At 36.1% G+C, this 21,966-nt stretch overlaps 2 protein-coding genes across 10 annotated transcripts in view; both read left to right on the top strand.

The window, feature by feature from the left end:
• LOC121905115 (NACHT, LRR and PYD domains-containing protein 3-like) overlaps positions 1-9,718 on the top strand; it is a 37,520-nt gene extending 27,802 nt beyond the window's left edge. The window contains exons 10-13 of the mRNA XM_042423114.1: positions 6,623-6,793; positions 6,885-7,058; positions 7,657-7,703; positions 8,927-9,718. Coding sequence (XP_042279048.1) covers positions 6,623-6,793; positions 6,885-7,058; positions 7,657-7,703; positions 8,927-9,462 — 928 coding nt within the window. The 3' untranslated portion in view covers positions 9,463-9,718. The remainder of the gene's footprint in view (positions 1-6,622; positions 6,794-6,884; positions 7,059-7,656; positions 7,704-8,926) is intronic.
• The window catches only part of LOC121905113 (NACHT, LRR and PYD domains-containing protein 12-like), a 60,422-nt gene that overhangs the window by 7,717 nt on the left and 30,739 nt on the right, over positions 1-21,966 (top strand). For 8 of the 9 annotated variants that reach the window (XM_042423108.1, XM_042423107.1, XM_042423112.1 and 5 more), the window contains exon 1: positions 21,164-21,388. The exons of the other annotated variant lie outside the window; for it this stretch is intronic. The gene's annotated coding sequence lies outside the window, so the exon portion shown is untranslated. Of the gene's footprint in view, positions 1-21,163; positions 21,389-21,966 lie in introns of those variants that run through there. 9 annotated transcript variants of the gene reach the window in all.

Here is a 21,966-nt window from a genome sequence, read left to right as displayed (position 1 = left end):
GGTCTGATCTTCCTGATATTGTACAGGGCGAATCAACATGATCGAGCGACTGAGGCCACGTGAACCTTAAAGGTTAGTTGGTCATCAATCATGACACCTAAGTTTCAGGCAGACTTTGTGGGCATGAGTTGGGTTGATTCGAGCTGGATGCTGATGTTTTGTTGTATGGAAGGACTGGCTGGTATGACAAGGAGCTCAGTTTTAGAGAGGTTAAGCTGAAGGTGGCGTTCTTTCATCCATGCCAATATATCGGCAAGGCATGAAGAGATCCTAGCGGAGACTGTGCGGTGTTCCGGTGGGAAGGAAGAGCTGGGTATTATCAGCATAGCAGTGGTATGAGAAACCATGGGAGTGGATGATTGCACCAAGTGAGGTGGTGTATAATGAGAAAAGGAGGGGACCAAGCACTGACCCTTGGGGAACCCATGTGGATAAGCTGTGCAGTTTGGACATTTCTCCATTCCAAGATACTCTATAATATCTCACTGACAGGTAGGACATGAACCAGCGGAGGGCGGATCCTGAGATACCAAGCTCACTGAGTGTGGAGAGGAGGAGTTGGTGGTTAACTGTATCAAAGGCAGCTGACAGGTCCAGTAGCAAAAGGGCTGAGGACTGACCAGCAACTCTAGCTGAGCGCAGTGATTCCATAACCGACAGTAGTGCAGTCTCGGTAGAGTGACCCTGTTTAAAGCCGGACTGATTAGGATCGTACAGGTTGTTGGCAGAGAGGAATTCAGAGACTTGATTAAAGACTGTGCGCTCAAGTACTTTTGACAGGAAGGACAGGAGTGAAACCGGTCTGTAGTTTTCAACCTGAGCTGGGTTGAATGTAGGTTTTTTGAGCAGAGGGGTGACTCAAGCTTGCTTAAAGGCGGTGGGGAAAACACCAATTGTAAGTGAGGAGTTGATGATGTGTGTGACTGTGGAGTTAAGTGCGGGGGAAATATTCTGAAGCAGGTTGGATGGTATTGGGTCCAGTGGACAGGTAGGGGGACAAGAGTTTAGAAGAAGTTTGGAGACTTCCTCCTTGGTTATAGGGGAGAATGAGGACAGTGTGGCCCTGTTAGTGGGCAGCTGTAGACTGGGTTGGTCAGGCTCAGTGAACTGGTTACTGATGGCAGAGACCTTGTCAGTGAAAAATGAGGCAAACATGTCTGCAGTGAGCAGAGTGGAGGGCGGAGGAGGAGGCGGATTGAGGAGTGAATTAAAAATGGAGAACATTTTCTGTGCATCTGTGGCGCTGCAGATCTTGTTCTGGTAGTAAGTGGTCTTTGCAGTTTTTAGACTGGAGGAGAATGATGCAAGGAGACCCTGAGAGTCACTGAGGTCAGTGCACTCTCTGGATTTGCGCCATTTTCTCTCTGCTGCTCTCAGTTCAGCTCTTTTTCACAGGTGACTTTTTTCCAGTCAGTCCCTCCAGGAAATTGCAGTTTTGTGATTGCAGTTACCGCAACTTTTCTGCATGAAATGGCCAAATCAAAAGACCACTTGTTATCTGGACCAATTGCCACATTTTGGAGTGGTGGTTACTTACGTCATTGCAGTGTATTCAGGTGGAAGATGGACAAATCTCTCCTGCTGACAGAAATGATGCCATAGACCGAGCAAAACAATTACCACATGTTCCCAAATGAGGTTTACATTCAGTTAGTCAGAAGATTAAAAGTTGATGATATTCAGACAGCAAAAATGGACATAATCTACCTCAAACATAAAAATGGGCACTTTGGAAATTAAATTATATTTTTATGTTATATTATGTTATGGATTTATTTTAACAGCATTGTTGACTGATTTTATTTGGTGCTAATGTGTAGGTGAAAGTTTATTTAATAATAAAAGTTTGCTTTTTTTAAGCTGGAGTGCAGGACAGGCTCAGCTGTGATTGACTGAGTACAAAGATGTTTCTAGGATGAGGGGAGGACAGTTCTTTGATAACATTCATTTATCAAAGAAATTACACTTCATTTGATAACATTAAAAGTAAAGTTAGACTTTTCTGTCGGCTTCCTGACTCATTTAAAAAAAGAGGAGAGAGAGAGAGAACTGAGAGCACCAGTGAGTGCCCTGATCCATAGGAACTTGTGAGATGAGAAGGCACAAAAAGTCATCTAGAGCTTAATCATTTACACCAACATGAAAACATGTAGAGTGGTATTACACATCATAGTATAATTGCATTGTAGTTCCAAATAAATGTTTGATTTATAATGATTTATGCTGTAGACCTGCATCTGAGGAATAAAATTACTATTACATTAAATGACTAATAGTTGAATAAAACATTTCATGGTCTTTCTCAGGGGTTTGAATCAGAAGCTATGGCCTTTCTAAAGCAAGCTCTGAAAGCACATAAGAAGGTCCTTTCTGCAAAACAAAAAGGACTGTTTGAGGAAGACAAAGAGGACGACAAACTCCCTGATTCACTGGTTGAGTTTGATGATGAAACAAGTGAAGCGGCTCTGAAGATTGCCCTCCATGTTTTGAGGACCATGAACAAGGAGGAACATGCTCACACACTTGAGCAAAGTAAGAGACTGCATGTTATCTTACTACAACAGCTGATGTTTAATTAATGTTATGCATTGAATTTTTGTACGAATTCGTCCATCTATTAACTTAAGTCTAGTTTGAAACATCTCCACACCTATCAGATAAATTGTCATCAAGGACCAGAATTTTTGTACACCTGTAAATCACGGGGTACATCAGAGAAGACCATGGACCATCTATAGTAGAACAAAGAACTCCTGCACACTGTCTTCTTCACTTGCAATTAGAGAAGAGTTATTGGGAACAATAACAATTTTGAATGAAAAGTAATGAAAAGTTTTTCCCAATAGATAAATTGTCATGAAATTTAGTGCTCTCATTCATGGTTCCAAGAAGATTAATCATAAAGATTTTAGTGATCCTCACTTTTCATTTAGCAGAACCAGCAGGTCAACATTTCAATTTGTCTACCACTAGTGCCTGCATCACTGTCACCCTCATATGCACTTTATAATTAAACTTAACGTAGCATGCTAATATCCTAAACTTTACTCACTAGCTTATATTCGAAATTGGGTTTTTTTTTTTTTTGCCAATTTGTCAACTTGTCCCCATTAAAAGTATGCCAAATTAGCTATTAGCAGCTCCTGTTTTTAGTGTAGCCATGTATGTACAGACAACTATCACTGGATTACTTTGATACTGAAGAAAACCTAAAATCATGATGATTCTCAGGCAAGGTCTGGAGTTATAAGGAGTATTACAGGATAATTACAGTTTGGGCTGATCATTGATGTTACATATTTCTGTGCTGTTAGGTCATTATGGAGAACTCAGAATGTATCAACGGAAACAAAAATCTTCCCTGAAGAGGAAAAATGAGAACTTGTTGGAAGGGCCTGTGCCTTTCAAAGAGATTTACACAAAGATCTACCTGAGAGAGGGGGACAGTGGAGGGGTCAACAATGAACATGAAGTGAGACAAATTGAGACGGCGTTCAACAGACGGAAATCTTCGGAAATTCTGATCAAGTGCGAGGAGATCTTCAAGCTTTTACCCAAAGAAGACAAACCAATCAGAACAGTGCTCACCATGGGGATAGCAGGCATTGGCAAAACAGTGCTGACTCAGAAGTTCATGCTGGACTGGTCAGAAGGGAAGGCCAATCAAGACATCCAGCTCCTGTTTTCAGTTCCTTTTAGGGAGCTGAATTTGCTAAAAAATGAGAAACAAAGCTTGATGGAGCTCCTGTGTAACTTCTCTTCAGACCTGAAAGAATCTGGAATCAAAGACCTGACAATGTACAAAGTTCTGTTCATATTGGATGGTCTCGACGAGTGCAGACTCCCTCTGAATTTCAAGGGAAATGAGAAATGTTGTGATGCTACACAAGCAGCCTCAGTAGATGTTCTGCTGACAAACCTAATTGCAGGTAACCTGCTACCAGAAGCCAGTCTGTGGATAACTACCCGACCTGCTGCCGCCAGCTGCATCCCTCCACAGTATGTTGACCGGGTGACTGAGATACGAGGCTTCAACAACCGACAGAAGGAGCAGTACTTCCAAAAGAAAATTAAAGATGAAAACTTGGCCAAAAGAGCAATTGCAAACATAAGATCAACAAGAAGTCTCTACATCATGTGCCACATGCCGGTGTTTTGCTGGATTTCTTCTATTGTCCTGGAAAATATGTGTGCCAAAGCAGGAGGAGGAAAAATGCCAAAGACTTTGACTCAGATGTACATCCACTTTCTGGCTCATCAGACCACAAAGAAGCATGTCAAGTACGGTGAGGAGCAAGAACTGGATTCACAGGGGAATGACAAGGTGATCATGTCACTTGGGAAGTTGGCCTTCCAGGAGTTGGAGAAAGGCAACCTGATCTTCTACGAGGAGGATCTCAGAGACTGTGGTATTGATGTCAAAGAAGCATCTGTGTACTCAGGAGTGTTCACTCAAGTCTTCAAGGAAGAGCCATGTATGCAAGAAAAAGTCTTCTGCTTTGTACATCTGTCAGTTCAAGAGTTTCTCGCAGCTTTGTATGTCCATGTGATGTATAAGGTGTCCGCTGTGAACCTGATGATCAGCCCTGAAAAGATGACCCAAAAAAAGCCTGTATCTGAACTACACAAAGCTGCAGTGGACAGAGCTTTACAAAGCAACAACGGCCACCTCGATCTCTTCCTGCGTTTCCTCCTCGGACTCTCTCTGGAGTCCAGTCAGGCTCTGCTCAGAGGCCTGAAGATACAGGTGGAAACCTGCAACTCCCAAAATCATGAGGAAACCATCAAGCACATCAAGGAGAGAATCAGTCAGACTTGTCATCCAGAGAAGTACATCAATCTCTTCCACTGTCTGAATGAGTTGAATGACCACTCTCTGGTGGAGGAGATTCAGAGCTACATGGAGTCAGACCAAGACTCAGTGATGGACGAGTGTTCTGCAGCTCAGTGGGCAGCTCTGGTCTTTGTGTTGCTAACCTCGCCAGAGAAGCCAGAGGAGATCCAGCTCAAGAAATACTCCAGGACAGAAGAAAGCCTTCTGAGGCTCCTACCAGCCATCAAAGCATCCAAATCAGCAATGCAAGTCTCTCTCATCATTTGTAGTTTTATTTTTAATATTCATCTATTGAGGTCGCAAATTTAATTAACAAATTGACTTTGTCTTTCTGTTTATCAGGTTGAATGATTGTAATCTCACTGCAGACTGCTGTAAGGAGCTGTCCTCCACTCTCAGCTCAAATTCTAATGAGCTGAATCATTTAAACCTTAGTGACAACAACTTACAAGACTCAGGAATCGAACTTCTGTGCAACGGACTCAAGAGCCGACACTGCAGACTGAAGATGCTGAGGTTAGTCAAAGCTTCAGCTAACAATAATGTGACTGAACAAAGATTTTACAAGTCCCCAAAACACTGATGACTCAACTGCAGACAGACTACAGTATAGTAAACACATTTTAGACAATACTTTGCAAGTCATGGTAGAAGAATTTATGAGTTTGGCCAACAAAATGTTTTGTCTTGGTTTGTCAGTTTGTCAGTTTAGCATGAAAATTTGTGGATTTCTGAGGTCTCCAGACAAATCCAATGACTTTGGTGATCCTCTAACATTTCATCTAACACCATTATGAGGTTGACATTTGTGTTGTTTTTTTAGTAACTAACTAACAAACAGCTATTTGATTAAAATTTTGACATAATTTACATTCATGTTCCTCACAGGATATATTTATGTAATTTCATTTGTCCATTACGATGGTTTATGACCATACCTGCAAAACTAAAGACATTCTTATTAGGTCTCATCTCTACTTTTTAGTGCTACTTAGTAAATGACAGCATGCTAATACACTTAATTATGAAAGTAACCAGGCAAACATTACCTGCTAAGCATCATCTTATTGAACTGAAGGAAAACACACTCCTGTTCTAGTGAGATGCTGACTTGCAGGAAGATGTCAAAGAAAGAATGTGAATCCTGTTCACTCATATCTCCAATGCAATCATTTATTTTAAAGAATGTGAGATTAAATACTTTTCTTGTAGCAATAATGCAGTTCTTCTTTTTTATTCAATTCATCCATGACTTAGTGTAAGTTTAGCCTCTTGTAATATTGTGCTACCGTGTAGTCTAAAGGGGGTTGTCTTCGACTACATAAGACTTAATAAACAAAAAGGGAAACTAAAAACTAATGCAAAGTTGATACAAAAAGCAAAAGTGTGTCATTCAGATTCTTTATTTCAGTATTTTATTTTACTTTTATTTTCCCTTGATGTCTGTATTTGCTTAAGGTTTTGGTTTAAGACATGACAACATTTGACTTTTTGTTTTGAATTGGCAACCAGGGTTTCAGTATCTCCTAAACATTTACTGGTTGAATGTTAAACTCTCTACCACATTTTACTATTAATAGTTAGATGTGCAAAATAATAAAGAATTACAAAGAAGACTTGACAGTATAATACAATCCAATACAAGATCCCTGAAACAAGTGTAGCCATTGTAAAGCTTATAATGTTCAGTTTTTGACAGGTGTGATTTAGCTATGTGATCATTTTAATGTGGTAGTTTTTTGTATCTTTGCATTTGATTTCTTTATTTTGCATTGTTTGTCCCTTCAGGTTGAACCGATGCAGTCTCACCCAGAGATGCTGTGAGGACCTGGCTTCAGTCCTGAGTACTTCATCACCTCTCAGAGAGCTCGACCTGAGTGACAACGACATCAGAGACTCAGGAGTTCAGCTGCTCTGCACCGGACTGGGAAATGTGGACTGTAAACTGGAAACCATCAGGTATCCTTTTAAGAAAACTGGTAATGCAACTTTAATAGTTATGAAGGGTAACGACCAGCTGTTAAAGGTGCATTCTGTCACTCTGTCACAGGTTGTCGTTCTGTAACATCACAGAGAAAGGTTGTGGTTTCTTGGCCTCAGCTGTGAAGTCCAACCCATCCCACCTGGGAGAGCTTGACCTGAGCTACAATCACCTTGGACAGGACGGAGTGAAGCTCATCTATGAAGCTCTGGAGGAAGGACGATGTGAATTTACTAAACTCAGGTAAAGAAAACAGTCTGATGGTTGTTTTTAGCTGGTCGGTCGGTCCATCACTTTGGTCTAGACTGAAATATCTCAACAAGCATTGGATGGATTAAGATGAAATTTTGTACAGTCATTTGTGATCCTCAGAGGAAACATTAAAAAAACTTCAGTGATCCTCTGACTTTTCCTTTAACGCCACCAGCAGGTGAAAGTCTTCACTTATCCTGTGAAATATCTCAACTATTAAATGGATTAGCATTCAGTTTTGTGTAGACATTCATGGTTCCCAGAGGATGTATCCTACTGATTATGGTGAACTGCTGATTTTTTTTTTACACTGGCACCACCATCAGTTTGTGGTTTTGAGTGAAATATCTCAAAAACTATTGGATAGATTGCCATCTGGTTCACCACCATCAAGTCAAAATTTCCACTTGCCCAATACTTTGATTTATGACTAAATAAAGGTTCGCTCCAAAAGCAAGTGCCATCAGCCTCAATTGTAGTCCGTGTTTAGTGTTGTTTTTTACTGCTGTGATGTTTTCATGGGTCAAATTAAGAAGTTTGAAAAACCTTCAGAGAAGCTTTAATCATCATGTTTCTATCTGCTCCACAGAGTCGACCACAATGCAGTACACTGGTTTAAACCAGGACTGAAACAATGTAAGTTTGAATTTTCTATTGTTTCTATTGTCAAAAATCTGGTAGGAGTTTTCATACAGGACTTTTACTTGTAATGCAGTATTTTTACATTGTTGTATTAGTGCTTTTACTCACGTAAAGGATCTGAATACTTCTTCCACCACTGACTATATTGTAAGTCTTTAAATCTTATTAACAGAGTAATAGTTACCAAAATGACCACCAGCATACTTACTAGAGGGTCTGAATTTAGAGACTGAGATCATAATGACTGGTTGAAAAAAATTACTTATGTAGTATTTTTTGAGAGAAGTTGAGGCTTTTTGAATGGGAGTCAGTTGAAGCATCTAACAGCCATCGGTGGGACTTAAAGGTACTTCAGCCTCAAGACGTGGTTGCTGCTGCTTGTTCCTAATACCTGAAGCACTCTCTCTGGCAATTTTCCTCAGAAAAAGGAGGCTTTTTTAAAAATATTCATCATGTTTGAAGCATTTGTTATCAGTTTAATCTATGGTTAGGTTAGTTTTAATTCAACTCAATTCAATTCAATTTTATTTATACAGCACAAAATCACAACAAAGGTCATCTCAGGGCACTTTTCACATAGAGCAGGTCTAGACCGTACTCTTAGATTTAGAGAGACCCAACAGTTCCCCCGTGAGCAAGCACTTGGCGAGAGCGGTAAGGAAAAACTCCCCTTTAACGGGAAGAAACCTCAAGCAGAACCAGACTCTAGGTGGGCGGCCACCTGCTTTCACATGTTGGGTTGAGAGAGAAAGAAAGAAGAGAGACACAGAGAAGCATAATAACAATAACAACAATAACAAATATGAGATATGACTAGTAATGACAATAGTAGCAATACCCAGAGAAGACCCCTGGGACCAACAGGTCTGCACCACCCTTCCAGCAGCAGAGCCTATAGCTTGATCCTGAAGATTCCTGCGAGACGAGAAAGCACAAAAATCTCCAGGGAAGCAGCCAAGTTAGTAACATGCATTGATGGTACATGAATGCATATAGATGGAGAGGAGAAGGAGTTAACAGAACATGAAGCATCAGTACTGTAGTGATGAATACCTTAAGCACTGATTTAAACAGTGATTATATTGTTGACTGGAGCTATACTTGATGTTTCCTGATATATAGATGCCTGCCAGCCAATGAGTAGTAAGTACTTTTAGTGGCAGTGGTATAAACTGTCAGTATAAATGTCTAACTGCTTGACTTCTTCTTGCCATCAGATGCATGTGAGCTCACAATGGATACAAACACAGCCCACAAACTCCTCATCCTCTCTGAAGGGTACCGAAAAGTTAGCCAGGGCCAAGAGGAGCAGCCGTACCCCGACCACCCGGACAGGTTCGACTACTGGACCCAAGTCCTGTTCCAACAGGGCCTGAAGGGCCGGCACTACTGGGAGGTGGAGTGGGAGGGAAACTGGGCTGGGATTGGAGTGACCTACAAGGACATCCATCGCAAAGGCCCAGGCAATGACTGTGTGATGGGATACAATGGGATATCTTGGAGTCTGCACTGCTCTGCTCCTGGCTACCGAGCGCATCATAACTTCAAGACCATCGTCCTTCATGTCCCTCTGGCTGGTTCTCGCAGACTGGCAGTGTATCTGGACTGGGAGGCTGGCATCCTGTCCTTCTACAGAGTGTCTACTGGAGGATCGCTGACACACCTGCACACCTTCTACAACAAATTCACCAAACCACTCTACCCAGTTTTCAGAGTTTGGTGTGAGGGCTCCTCGGTGAGGCTTGTTAAGTGAAACAGCTTAAACAGAAGAAAAGACTTGATTAGTCATTGTTCATACTAACATTGAAATAATCACAATGATCACTTTTAGGTGTGCCTGCTGTTCGGGGCATGTCCCAGGACTCTGTTTTTGGCCATTCATACATTCATTCATACTATTCACATATATTTTACATATTCACATTCTGTGCAGACATACAAGGTTCCCAGACAATGTATCCCTCTGACTTTGGTGATCTCTTGACTTTTCCTCCTCTTTTTTGTTTTGTTTTATTGAAATATCTCAACAACTATTGGATGAAATGCCGCGAAATTTGATTCACACATTCATGTTATCCAGTGGATGAATTATAATAACTTCCATCCCTTTACCTTTCATCTAACACCATCATCAGGTCACATTTCCCATCAGCCTCAGCAGTACTTTGTGTTTAGTGATGGTAAACATTATACCTACTAAACATCAACATGGTAACATCATCAGTGTGCGCATATTAGTATGCTGATGATAGCATGGCAGTGTAGATTCAAAATAAGCTAGTTAGTTATTTTTTAGTTAGTTATTTTTGTGTCATGCACATATAAGTACCGGGATCACATGGCATGTAAGACATCAAACGTACCGTTACAGTGGAGAGAAGATCATAACTTGTTACATATAGCAGCACTTTGTTAACTTTGCATCATGTGTATTTTTAGTTATGCACAGCAGACTTTACTTTGTTGATACTGCAGTATTAATTGTGTAAAAAATCTTTTGTAATCTGTGTATATGTATATTGGACTTTTCTGTGTGTCATCTTCATACTGCAACTTGTTTTAAGTCTTAATTCAGACGGCATCCTGGAGGGTCACTGATATGTTAATCATGTTCTATAGCATGTACAGTTTACAACCTGCATTAGAGTTTTTTTTTTACTTTATTGCTACATTGAATTATTCATTGAGTTAAATATTTGTTACTGAGAGGCAGATTGAAAAAGCTGAGAGAGGGATATGTGACCTTCTGTAGCTATAAATCATATGTAAAAATATTATTGAAAGAAAACTTTATCACTTTTTGAAAAGCTTTTTAAAGTTAAGAAGATAAAGGGCAACAAAGAACATCCCTGTGTTGTACTCCTGACATTTTTCACTGTATGTATATATGTCTTCATTTACATTTTTAGCCTGAACATTTACATTGTAATCTATTAATACATATTGATAGCTCAGCCATTAACCATAAACATTTTAAATAGCCATTTAAAAAAATGTTCAATATCATTTTATATAATTATGTAATATACTGGTAATACTTTCTATGTATATTTCTATCTTTAATGAAGCTAAAAATTGCAGTTTGATAATTACACAGGATCACTTTATAAACTCTGAAGGGGTGTAACAGCGTCCATTTCTGTAACACTGCAACACCACTTGATGGCGCTAAAGTAATAATTTTCAAATCCTTCACAAAAAGACAAATATTCATCAAAAGTCATGTTTTCATATTTTATATTTTGTCTGACCAACAGTCCAAAAACTTCCCCAAAATTATTTAATTTACAATGACATGAAAGGAAGAAAAGCCGCATATTTATTGATATTGTACTTAGTAAATGAATTAAGTTAATTTTAAATAAATTAACAAAATAGTCAAATTCTCTGTTCAGGTACAGCAGTTAAACATTAGTGCAATCCTGTATATTGTATGTGTTTGTTGTGTACATTAAATAAACATAAGATATGAATATATAATTTCTTGTCTTTTTTTGAAGACACCAAATTCAAGGTTTTTAAAGACTTTTCAAGACCTGCAGAGATGCTGTGCCAGCACTGAGGATCAATTATTAGGATTCATTTGGAATATCGATAAAAAGATGATCTGAAAATAATAACCTATAAGTAACAAACTGTAATTTCTTGTTTGCATCTTGTTGCATTCCCCCTTCTGTGCCATTTTGCATCCCTGCATTAGGCTCAAAGTTAGCTTCAGTTCAAGTGGGGATTCATAAAAATGAAAATGAGCCATTTGTTTTTACTGGGGATCAAACCAGCAGTGTTTGTGTGTTTGTATTGACCTGTAGTGGTCTGAATAAAGTGCTGTGCAGAGCTGGTTTTGGATCGCAGGCTCCAGTTTTTGTCATGTTGATGAAATAAAACTAATTATACGTTTATCACTGTTAAAAAGATAAGTTCAAATTACAAAATGATTGACAGCACAAAACGAACAGAAACTTTAATGATACATTATTGAGTTCCACTGAGTTGAACTGTGACTGAAGCTTGATGATCATTTCTCACCAGAGTCGATATATGAGTCTCAAACATTGTCTCAGAGTCCACATGTAATACACATGTAATGGCACTATATACTTAAAGCTGTCCACTTGTGATAGGATCACCTGAGACGCATGTTACTGCCAGGTATAAACAGGGTCAGAGAGATTCCCAAACTCTTCACTGACCAGACTATTGACCCAAACCCCCTTTGATCCTTCAAGCTGCAAGAGCCTGAAAAATAGGAGGACCAGTTCACACCAATAAACATCCCCCACCATCGGCTACCATAACTCACCTCTAAAAGCCAGTCACCCACAGAGACTAGCTAGACCCACTTTAATCCCACTCTGAACTCATTTTCAGGACTTGAATAACTGACCCAAGAACTGATCACTGGGCAAACCAGCATAAAAGCACCAGACAGGTTGTAAGTCATCAACATCAACAACAAGGAGAAGCAACATGAGAAGCAACATGTCACACCCCAGATACATACAGACACTCGCAGACATTTACCAGTCAAGTTTTTATTGGACTTTAATAGTTGTAACCAACAGAGGACAATCCACAGATGTGTACCATTTGAAATAAGTCCTTGTTTCATTGAAGAAAAACTGATGATGAGTAAATGAAAGTTTTCTGAAACTTTGGGGCTTTAAATTCAGCAGCACAGCAACATCTTGTGTCTATCTAAACAAAGTAATGAGACCAAACTCTTCATAATGAAGGAACATGTCATCCAGTGCAGCGGTGTGACTCACTGACCTGTTTTTAATAGTTTCTGGACAACAACGGAGGAATAAGATATATCAGGCTTTGATTCACACACAATACTTGTTAGTAAAATAACAAGTATTGTAATTGTAAACACACACACACACTTAACTCTCTACCAGTATTCAGTGTTTGGTATACATACAGACTTTAAGGAACTCAGTGTTCTCATCATGTGAAATGTGTTATCCTGTTATTCAGGTTTATGGTGGAGCATTTCTTACTTCCACAAATCCATTTTTGAGTTATTTACTGATGATGTTTGCTCATTGATTTGAACTTGACAAACAGTCATAACCTCAAAATATACAACTCTATTTTATTATCTACTGCCTCACTTTAAACATCTTGTTCTGATTTCATTTTTTTCTTGTTCTAATGTAATTGTTCGACCTACGTAATGCATTATTACATTTTAATTACTTCAAATCACAATCCTCTGGTTTCAGTCTATTAAATGTTACGGTAACTCTATAATGAAGTTATAAGCAGATGTGTTTATTAATGTATTTGTCAACAGTTATAACTTCATAACTGCTGAATAAAAACAGATAATGAAACAATATAGTAAAACACTGTTGTAATAATATAAAATATGTCTTCAGAGAAGTTATAATTGTTGACAAATACTGTAATAATAATGAACACTTAAAATAATGTCATTATATCTTATATCTATAAGTGAAGTGTATTATATTAAACTGAATATCTTTTGAATTTTGGACGTTTGATGAAATAATTTTTTTGATATTTTATTGACTAAACCATTAGTTAGAAAAACAAGAGCTTAATTGATAAAGAAAATAATACATTTAGCTCAAATTTCACCTCCATTGCTGAGAAATGGTGCACCAGATCCCTTCAGTACAGAGCATGAAAAGAGTTCAGAGTCCAGTTGTCAGGCTGTATTTGATGCAGTAATATGATGGGAATCAAAACAAGGACTGACATCTGCTCTCTGTAGACCAACACTGTTGACAGCAGGTGGAGACAAATTCAGGGTTTTTCCATCGACACTTTTGGTCACAGAGTTAAACCATGTCACGTTTCCACTTCCAGTTTAAACACAGTCGCGCCTGTTTCTTTAACAGGAAGAAACCTCAAACAGAACCGGACTCTAGGTGGACGACATCTGCCTCGACTGGTTGGGTTGACAGAGAAAGAAAGAAGAAGGAGAGACACAGAGAAACACCAACAACAACAATAACTATAACAACAACCTCAAGCCTCCAAGCGGTTTGATGTCTCGCCGGCTGCAGCCGACCCATCATGACCCTCCTTCTCACCGCTTCTCCCCCTCAAACCAGCTGTGTTTGGAGACTCTCGGTACTTTTGTAGAAACTGAATCTCTGTGGTTTGAAGTTTAGTTTCTCTCCTGTGTTTCTGTTTGTACTTTCAGATATCTGTAGAAAAGGTCTAATTGAGGAAAATGCAATTTCTGGTTCATCCAGCAGATGTCGTTAAAAATCACAGATTGCTTGATGATGCTTCCTGCACATGATGAGTATCTGCAGGTTTTTTTAATGTGATTTCAGCAAAACCTGTCTGGAAAATCCCCAATCCTGTTGTTCCAGACCTCTGACCTTAAATGAATTAGTTGTTTATTTGATTAGTTAATCTATCATCAATTCATACATTGTTTTTCTGCTGCTTATCCACAACCAGGTCATGATTAATAAGTCATTAGTTATATTATTGGGAATGATTGTGATATACTGTACCTACAAATTAGGAGTCAAATTCCTTGTATGTGTAAACATAGTTGGCCAATAAAGATGACTTTAACTCTGTGAAATAAATATATATATTTTGACATCTCATATTGCACTTGGTTAATAATTCTAGTCCTTATCATCCCTGATGGTTTTTATTGATCTTTCATACTTTTACTGTGAAATAGGTTTTAAGTTACATTCTATGTGGTATCAAAGAGGTTAAATTTAACTTGCTGTTGCTGTGGAAACGCCCTTCGGCAACAGTGAACAGGAAATAATGCGGAAGGGAGGATGTCAACAACACAGAGTGAAACTAAACAGCCGCTGTAGATTAAACATGAAGAAGAAGGATCTCAAGCAGAGACAGTTTTATAACAGATCATCATTTAATCTGATGATGCTGAATTGTGTGGATATACTGCTGCATCCACATTCTTTCAGATTAGGAGATTTAGCTGTTTTTCACTGTCTGAAAAAGGATTCTGGATGTTGTAATAATGCTGACAATGACAGCTGAAAACTCACTGTTTGATATATTTAATATGAGATAGAGAAGTTATAAGAGAGAGAATATATAAGAGATATGAGCCACTAATAGATGTAATACAGAATTTAAGCAAGACGAGGTCAAAGTGAACTTGTTCACTGCAGCTTGTTTCCTCTTCAGCAGTTCATCACTTTGAGCTTTGAGCTGTTCTGATGTTTGATTCGTTGGCATCAGTAATGAAGGACATGATGCAGGATCTTTCTATGGGCCCTAATTTTTTTGTTATTGTAACTAAATATTTTTGGGACTCTTGGTCAAATGAACAAGACTCGAGGAACTTGCAGTGGACATTTTTTCACTATTTTTCGACTTTTAATTTATTAAGTGATTAACACTATTTTCAGATTAATCAGTAAGAAAAAATATTAGTAGTTGCAGCTATACACAGACACACAAACAACATTACAGCTGCTGGATTTTACAGTTCAGGTTTTCACTGTTGAGCATAAGAGCTGCATTGATGCATCAACACCTTTAGCAGGATATTTTAAACACCTCTTTTTGCATCTGTGATACTGTGGCAAATGATATCACACCACAGGCTGCTGACCTCATTTCTGCTACTGACCTGATGGTATCTATTTGTACTATTTAAACTTCCTCTTTGCTTCTTTAACATATTAACCACATGCAAACATATTCAGTCTTTTACAGCCATGCTAACAGCTCTGTGAGGCTGTACACAGTGGTGCTTTGAGCTTAAGGTTAACATCAGCATTAGAGCTGCAGCCATTAGAATAGAATATCTTTATTGTCATTGTACAAGTACAACAAGATTAAGTGTGAGACTTCTGTATCTATGCTATAAATAACAATAAATAAGGTGAACATAGAACAAAAAATAAGATAAAATAGCAATAAAGTGATGGACAGTATGAACAGTGACCAGCAGTAGTAAGTAGTGGATGTGCAATACAGCAACAGTATATAACAGTATGAACAGTATTTAACAGTATATAACAGTATTTAACAGTATATAACAGTATGTAACAGTATTTAACAGTATATAACAGTATGTAACAGTATATAACAGTATATAACAGTATATAACAGTATGTAACAGTATATAACAGTATGAACAGTATGAACAGTATATAACAGTATATAACAGTATGAACAGTATATAACAGTATAACAGTATATAACAGTATGAACAGTATTTAACAGTATATAACAGTATATAACAGTATATAACAGTATGTAACAGTATATAACAGTATGAACAGTATTTAACAGTATGAACAGTATATAATAGTATGTAACAGTATATAACAGTATGAACAGTATATAACAGTATATAACAGTATGTAACAGTATATAACAGTATGAACAGTATTTAACAGTATATAACAGTATGTAACAGTATATAACAGTATGAACAGTATTTAACAGTATATAACAGTATATAACAGTATGAACAGTATATAACAGTATATAACAGTATATAACAGTATGAACAGTATGAACAGTATATAACAGTATATAATAGTATATAACAGTATGAACAGTATATAACAGTATTTAACAGTATATAACAGTATATAACAGTATGAACAGTATTTAACAGTATATAACAGTATATAACAGTATGAACAGTATGAACAGTATATAACAGTATATAATAGTATATAACAGTATGAACAGTATATAACAGTATTTAACAGTATGAACAGTATTTAACAGTATATAACAGTATATAACAGTATGAACAGTATATAACAGTATATAACAGTATTTAACAGTATATAACAGTATGTAACAGTATTTAACAGTATTTAACAGTATGTAACAGTATATAACAGTATATAACAGTATGAACAGTATATAACAGTATATAACAGTATGTAACAGTATATAACAGTATGAACAGTATGAACAGTATATAACAGTATATAACAGTATGAACAGTATATAACAGTATAACAGTATATAACAGTATGAACAGTATTTAACAGTATATAACAGTATATAACAGTATGTAACAGTATATAACAGTATGAACAGTATTTAACAGTATGAACAGTATATAACAGTATGTAACAGTATATAACAGTATGAACAGTATTTAACAGTATATAACAGTATATAACAGTATATAACAGTATGAACAGTATGAACAGTATATAACAGTATATAACAGTATATAACAGTATGAACAGTATATAACAGTATAACAGTATATAACAGTATGAACAGTATTTAACAGTATATAACAGTATTTAACAGTATATAACAGTATGTAACAGTATATAACAGTATGAACAGTATTTAACAGTATATAACAGTATATAACAGTATGAACAGTATATAACAGTATATAACAGTATTTAACAGTATATAACAGTATGTAACAGTATATAACAGTATTTAACAGTATATAACAGTATGTAACAGTATATAACAGTATGAACAGTATTTAACAGTAAATAACAGTATGAACAGTATATAACAGTATAACAGCATATAACAGTATGAACAGTATTTAACAGTATATAACAGTATTTAACAGTATATAACAGTATGTAACAGTATATAACAGTATGAACAGTATTTAACAGTATATAACAGTATTTAACAGTATGAACAGTATATAACAGTATATAACAGTATTTAACAGTATATAACAGTATGTAACAGTATTTAACAGTATATAACAGTATGAACAGTATGAACAGTATATAACAGTATATAACAGTATATAACAGTATGAACAGTATATAACAGTATAACAGTATATAACAGTATGAACAGTATTTAACAGTATATAACAGTATGTAACAGTATATAACAGTATGAACAGTATATAACAGTATGAACAGTATTTAACAGTATTTAACAGTATATAACAGTATGTAACAGTATATAACAGTATGAACAGTATTTAACAGTATGAACAGTATGTAACAGTATATAACAGTATATAACAGTATGAACAGTATGAACAGTATATAACAGTATATAACAGTATGTAACAGTATATAACAGTATATAACAGTATAACAGTATATAACAGTATGAACAGTATTTAACAGTATATAACAGTATTTAACAGTATATAACAGTATGTAACAGTATATAACAGTATGAACAGTATTTAACAGTATATAACAGTATAACAGTATATAACAGTATGAACAGTATTTAACAGTATATAACAGTATTTAACAGTATATAACAGTATGTAACAGTATATAACAGTATGAACAGTATTTAACAGTATATAACAGTATATAACAGTATGAACAGTATGTAACAGTATATAACAGTATTTAACAGTATATAACAGTATGTAACAGTATATAACAGTATTTAACAGTATATAACAGTATGTAACAGTATATAACAGTATGAACAGTATTTAACAGTATATAACAGTATGTAACAGTATATAACAGTATATAACAGTATGAACAGTATGAACAGTATATAACAGTATATAACAGTATATAACAGTATGAACAGTATATAACAGTATAACAGTATATAACAGTATGAACAGTATTTAACAGTATATAACAGTATGAACAGTATATAACAGTATATAACAGTATGTAACAGTATATAACAGTATGAACAGTATTTAACAGTATATAACAGTATATAACAGTATATAACAGTATGAACAGTATATAACAGTATAACAGTATATAACAGTATGAACAGTATTTAACAGTATATAACAGTATTTAACAGTATATAACAGTATGTAACAGTATATAACAGTATGAACAGTATTTAACAGTATATAACAGTATATAACAGTATGAACAGTATATAACAGTATATAACAGTATTTAACAGTATATAACAGTATGTAACAGTATATAACAGTATTTAACAGTATATAACAGTATGTAACAGTATATAACAGTATGAACAGTATTTAACAGTATATAACAGTATATAACAGTATGAACAGTATATAACAGTATTTAACAGTATATAACAGTATGAACAGTATATAGCAGTATATAACAGTAACCGTCAGACAGGTTATGAAGGGTATTTAGTGATTCAGAACAGTTACAGCTCTGGATAAAAAGCTATTTCTCAGTCTGGAGATGTGGGCGTAGAAGGTTTATAATATCTGCCAGATGGAAGGAGTTCAAACAGACAATGGCATAATTTGAGTATCTGGAAACTTGTGATGCACAGTTTCCTACAGTTTGCTGACATTTTATAAACCAAATGATGAATTGATTTAATCTAGAAAATAATCTGTAGATTAAACAATAGTTCAAATAATGAGTTGTAGCCTGATTATTTATAAAAATATTCTCAGTTGACATAAAAAAAACAATATTACATCTACATATCTAAAATGTTAAAAGATTATATCCATAATCATCCACACTGAGGTTGATTAGTAGAGCTGTAAAGCTTTCTTACATTACTGCAGTTATTCAGAATAATATTTTGTTGATTTTTCTTCATGGTTCTTTAAATGTTTCCTCACAGCTCATCACATGAAGATCTGAAGAATAAAGTCGACGTGAATCACTGCAAAACTTCACGAGGGACAAACTTCAGCAGGAATGACTGAAAAGCTTTTTTCATTCAGTCGAGTCCAAAGCAAAGTTTGATTTGCAAAAAAAATAAATTTCAAAACAAGTGGAAAACATTGAATTTCTTACATGTACGATGATTCATCAATCAATTTAAAACACATTTTGCCAAATCTGATCTTTGCTTTTAACTCACAACTTCTGGCTTTTTAATTAGCTAAAACTATTTTTGATTAACAACCATTTCAAGTCTTTATTTTGTTGTTGATGAAGACTTTCTGTTTCTGGATTTTTGTTCTTTGTTTTGGTTGTTCTGTCAAATATTAATTTACAATTTAAAATCCTCAAATGAATTGTACTAAGTAATTTACTTACTGATTAAAATTGTACCTTTTTTGAACAAAACTGTCTCAATGTGTCCAAAAACATCTATTTGGTTCCTGATTCAAACAAAGCTGCGATTTACAACATGAGACCATTTTCCTTCTCTTGTTTTGACACTTTTCACAAATCAAAACAGACGCCTTCTGTCAGGTGGGGAAGCAGGAGTGGACCAAAGACAGGCAAAAAAAAGAGCTGAACAGAACTAGCAGATGAAACAACACAAAACGATCCAACAAGGACTGAACAGAAAACCAGAACTTAAAAAGAAACTGAACTAACAAGGAGATGAGGTGCAGGTGGGGAGATGGGTGGAGAACTCAAGAGAGGGGAGTGAACATACAGGGAGCTGATTGGCTGAGGAAACACAGGGAGCAGGGCAGGGCTGACGAGGCTAACACAGGGTAGGTGTGGGGAAAACAGCAGGGCAGGGCTAACGAGTCCAAATGCAGGGCAGGTGTGGAGGAGTACATGAACACACAAGGGAAACAGAACAAAAACCCAGAAAACAAACTCAACGCCACGTACACTAACCCATCCAAAACCAACCACAAACACAAACCCAAGCACACAACCCAACAAACTAATGATGCAGTCCTCTAAACCCATCATCCAAATCATACAAGAAAACCCTTATGAACCGAAGGACTAAACAGAAGTGCAAACCAGGAGACCCCAAAGAACACAAGAACATAAAAAGACCAAAAAACACCCAAAGTCCAGGCAAGATGTGACAGCCTTGAATATAGAACTCAACTTAATCCACATTTTTATAGAAGTAAGAAAATAATATAGATTTAACTATAAGTAGTTGCAAATCTGCTTTGAGTTTTTGCTGAAACATAAAGTTCAGTTTTATTTGTTGCTTTTATGATTTTTCTCAGTTTGTCTCAGTTGAGATCTAAATTGAAGATTATTAAATATAAATATTCTGTGCAAAGATGTATTTCAAAGTTTATCTGAAGCTAATGTGAAGCTTCAGCGTCCAAATGAGTCAAATCAAGTAGATATCTTTCAACGTTACAGTCTTTTTAGTGCCAAAGTCCCTCTTTTTGTTACTATACTTCCACCTGCAGCTCAACAGGGAAACACTGTCCGAGGAAACACAAAGAGGGAATTTGATGCTAAAAAGACTGTAAATGTGTCAGATATCCACTTGATATGACTAACTCAGACTGATGAAGCTGAATAGAAGCTTCACACAGACTTTTAAATGACTGTGTGGACACACTGTGGATTTTGGCCTCCATCACTTCCATTGAAAGCACATTTGAAGGATCTTTTAATATCCAGTATGAACAGGACGAATGATTACATTACTGTTCATATGGACACCTGACTGCTGGTTTAACACACACCTTTAACATTTACAACAGCATATTTAATTACTACATGTTACTAATTACTAATTATTCAATATTTTATCACCGCCAGTCATCACAATTATACGGTATACGTATATTATATACGTATACGTATAATACGCTATTTCCTGGAGTTCACATTCTTCTAAAAAGGGAAGCTGAATATCAAAGTCATGGCAGGAGAAGAACAGTTAGTTCAGATGCAAATACAGCAAATTATTTATCATAAAGTATCAGATCTTTAATGTTAAAGTTTATTTATGTTTATGTAGGCGGGGTTGGTGCATCGCTGATAGTTATCTGCAGAAAGTGAAAGTATTTTTAATGTTGTTTATAACGAAACTTAAACTGACTTGTGGAGTGGGGCGTACGACGGTTGCACTGAGCGGTAAGTTTCTTTAACATTAACGAATCTCTGGCTAGAAAAATAGATTTTACATTCAAAAAACAATAAAAACGCGTCGATGTGACGTTGTTTGTGGGTAATACACAGTTTAGACCTTAGAGGGAGAGATGAGACAAAGCAAACAGAAGAGCTCATTTAACATTTAAATTAAACATTATATTATTGTTGTGCTTTCTGCAGACCAGACGATAAAACAAATTTATGTTTAATAGTTTGATAATGTTGATGATTATAATAAGTAATTTTATTTCCTCTCCCTCAAACGTCCTTAGGTGCATTATGCAAAAGTGCAAAATACATTAAAATCAACACGGACAGTTTATCCACAGTATATATAGATATATAGATATAGTCTGTATGTTCAGGTTTAATACTCGACTAGTTTGTAAACAGCACCGATAATCTTAAACTGCGTATTTAAAGAACAGCGTCATTATTTTGGGGGGTGTGGGAGACATGATTATGCAGTGCCATCTAGTGGCAAAATACAATAGCAAAAGAATAAACAGAAAACCATATACTGATGTACATATACTGTTTTTTAGGTACTTGTACTTTAC

This window comes from Thunnus maccoyii, chromosome 10 (genome assembly GCF_910596095.1).
Source record: "Thunnus maccoyii chromosome 10, fThuMac1.1, whole genome shotgun sequence".
Classification (NCBI taxonomy): domain Eukaryota; kingdom Metazoa; phylum Chordata; class Actinopteri; order Scombriformes; family Scombridae; genus Thunnus; species Thunnus maccoyii.
The sequence above is the reverse complement of the archived record's forward strand: the minus strand, read 5'-3'. Positions and strand labels throughout refer to the sequence as shown.